The 3,538-nt window shown below is 36.7% G+C and overlaps 1 protein-coding gene across 1 annotated transcript in view; it reads right to left on the reverse strand.

Annotated features, from left to right (window-relative positions):
* Window positions 1-862: 862 nt before the first annotated feature.
* LOC107552390 (CLIP-associating protein 1-like) overlaps window positions 863-3,538 on the reverse strand; it is a 76,901-nt gene continuing 74,225 nt past the window's right edge. The window contains exons 35-37 of the mRNA XM_016234258.1: window positions 3,275-3,391; window positions 1,954-2,227; window positions 863-1,656 (exon numbers count right to left, since the gene is read on the reverse strand). Of these exons, the coding sequence (XP_016089744.1) occupies window positions 2,141-2,227; window positions 3,275-3,391 (204 nt within the window). The 3' untranslated portion in view covers window positions 863-1,656; window positions 1,954-2,140. The remainder of the gene's footprint in view (window positions 1,657-1,953; window positions 2,228-3,274; window positions 3,392-3,538) is intronic.

A 3,538-nucleotide genomic window follows, 5' to 3' on the forward strand; every position in this document is an offset into this window, starting at 1 on the left:
CTGCAATTAAAACATTGCATGTCTCTTCATCACAATCCCTGACTGACCTGATTAAAAACTCACAGAGAACGTCGACAGATCCGAACGAGAAAACGTCAGCGTTAAACCAGCAGTGAATCACCTTCAATAACCTCAATATCAACACCTGGATGAATATTTAAAGAACAGATGACAAGCCGCTGCATAATCAGAAATCATTCATATCATATCCAGTGCAATAATGACACAAAATAAAACTCACGCAGACACAGAAGTGGAAAACTCAGGTTTGGTTTATCTAGAGCAAATTCTACACAGGTGAGCGTGAACAAAACCAGGTCGTATATACAGCAGCAGTGTCAAATAAATACAGACGTGGATATTAAACATAAGCATGCGCAGCATGTGAAGCTCTATGTCTCAATCTACCACCATTAGCAAAGCGTTGATGCAAAACTCCCTTCAGTTAACTAGGGGTTTAATCAATGATCTGAGTTGCTCTCGTCAAACTGAATTAAAGATTCAAGCAGATCTGTATGTAGTGCCCTATAAAGTATTTACAAATATCATATTTGATTCTCTTAGCTTCACATATAATGAAGTGAACAGTAGTGGCGTTTGTGCAGTGAAAGAGTCCAGAAATCTCCTAAATAAGAAATGTTTAAAATATAGTATCTTTTTTAATCTAAATGGATCATTACTAGAAGGATTGTAGATGATTCACTCACAAAAACACCTTTTTTGTGCGGAATGTTCTTTGGGATTTCTAACTAGATTTCTTTTCATAAACCGCTGTAAGGCCTTTCAAATCAAAGCAGAGAAAGGAAAATCTAATGAAATCTTGAGTTAAACGTCCAGCAAAAGCACAGAGTGATTCATTTAAGCACCAAGATTTAAAACCGGGTACAAAAAGACTAACAAACGGCACAAACAGGCGCAAACCTTCCTAAAGCACAACAACTGGGTTAAAACAGCAATCAACTAGTAAAAATCCAATTTGGATTATTTTTAGTTACAATTATCGCTCTAAAAAGTCTAAAAAGTTTAGAATTCCACTTTTACTTTGATTTGTATCATACATTTAGTGTGTGTGTATGTAAGTGAATCTTTAATGTAATGATTCAGTTTTGTTTTGGATCATTTCTGAGGAAGATTCTAATACTTGAATTATTTATATCTCAGATTATCAAATTTTATATTTTGTACACAAAAACCCATCAATGTGGTCCTTAAATAAAAAAAGGAGACACATTTATCATAAATCTCCATGTTAGTGTTGAAATAATCATGGTTCTTCAGCGCTGGAATGTGAGATTTTGAACTAAATTTGCGCTAATATTCATCGTTCTTACAGTCAAAAGCTCTTCGCCTGCTGGCCGGAAATAAAACAAATACTGTACAAATACAATCTCGCTTCTTGCATATTCTTAAATGCCCAAAAATGATTCTCGTCACTAAAAGAGCATCCTAGAGAACTTGAGGCAGCAGCGTTAAAGACGTAAAAATAGGCGTTACATTCACTAATGAGAGGTAAGACGACTCCTGATTGGCCGATCGGACAGAACATTACATGTGCTTTGAATATGAGGACGATAAACGCCACAGCAACGGTAAAAGAGCAATAAAAACAGTTTCTCTTACACACAGAGGCACGACTGCTGCACACACACACACACACTCACACACATGTCTGGTCAGCTATCCTTGTGGGGACTCTCCATAGGCGTAATGGTTTTTATACTGTACAGACCGTATATTCTATTGTCCTACACCAACCCTACCCCTAAACCTACCCCTCACAGGAAACTTTGTGCATTTTTAGATTTTCAAAAAACTTAATTCTGTGTGATTTATTAGCTTGTTTACCCGTGGGGACCTCAATTTAGGTCCCCACCGTGACACGAGTCCCCATGAGTCTGTGTGTATTCAGGTTTAAGTCCCCACCAGAATAGAAAAACAGGCACACACACACACACACACACACAGCATGTTGGACAAACGCAGCTGATCACAAACCTCGGCGGGCTCTGGTTGAATGGTGTAAGTGTTTGCACCTGTTCAATGAATCACCCTTTAATGAAGCGAATGCGCACGCGCAGCTAGAGATCTACTCGCAAATATGCAAAATCACGGGAGAGCGCTTGAGGACGCATGGAGTGATTCAGCTGTGAGACGAGACGTCTGAAGAGCTGCTGCTGTTGCTGTTGGTGATTTGAGCTCGCTTGATGTACAGATTCAGCAGCTTCATCTGTAGAGAGAAAATCAGACACGTCAGCTGCCTAGATAGACAGTATTATAAGGGATCATCACAGGTGCACTGCTGAAAACTCTCACTAAACAAAAAGAAAGGAACGTTTACAGGGTTATTATAGGCAACTAAAACCATAAAATCTTTTTTTTATACTTGAAATAACATTACAAGAAATACAAGAAAAACAACATTTCTCATTGTTTTTTTTAAGTTGAAGCGCTAAAACTAAATCAACTAAACTAAAAACCTTAATAAAAACTATAGACATATTTTAAAAAAACGGACAAAAACAAAATTACTAAAACTGTAAAAAGTGAAATTAAAATAAAAACATAAAAATAAAATCCATTCAAAATATTTACAAAAACTATTATAGTATAACAATAATACTAAAATAACACTGGTACATTATGCTGCTTTCTAAGAGACCTCATATTTAGGCAAAAAAAGGCATCATCACATATACACTACCATTAAAATTTTAAGGTCAGTAAGAAATGTTCATATTTTGAAAGAAAATAATACTTTTATTCAACACAGGTGCATTAAACTGATCAGAAGTGTCAGTGAAGACATTTATAATGTCACAAAAGATTTCTATTTCAAATAAATGCTGTTCTTTTGAACTTTCTATTCAGCTGTGAATCCTGAAAAATAAATGTATCACAGGTTCCACAAAAATATTGTGCAGCGCAACTGTTTTCAACATTGATAATAATCATAAATGTTTCTTGAGCAGCAAATCAGCATATTAGAATGATTTCTGAAGACTGGAGTAATGATGCTGAAAATACAGCTGCGCATCACAGGAACAAATTACATATATTCTAATAGAAAACAGTTGTTTTAAATTGAAATAATATTTCACAATCTGTACTGTATTTTTGATCAGATAAATGCAGCTTTAGTGAGCAGAAGAGACTTCTTTCAAAAACATTTAAAAAATATTTTTCCAAACTTTTGACCACTAGTGTATTTTCTGTAGGGAAGTAAAGGGAATCCCAGAATGCACTGCAACAAGCCACCATAGAGATAATATCTGACCTTGCTGCCGGTCAGCTGCTGTAGATGAGGCTTCAGATCTTCACCGATGACAGAATAAATGGCCACCAAACAAAACACACTGGCCTTGCGTACGCTGCTCTCTGTGTTATCATAACCCTGAAACACACACACGTTCATCTCGCTGTTTTCATCAGTGTGAGCACAGAGGTGTGTGTGTGTGTGAGTGAGTGTGTGTGTGTATGTGTGTGTGTGTGTGTGTGTGTGTGTGTGAGGGAGAGAGTGTGACAGCGCAGGAGAGTGAAC

This window comes from Sinocyclocheilus grahami, unplaced genomic scaffold (assembly GCF_001515645.1).
Source record: "Sinocyclocheilus grahami isolate Dianchi unplaced genomic scaffold, SAMN03320097.WGS_v1.1 scaffold449.1, whole genome shotgun sequence".
Lineage (NCBI taxonomy): Eukaryota > Metazoa > Chordata > Actinopteri > Cypriniformes > Cyprinidae > Sinocyclocheilus > Sinocyclocheilus grahami.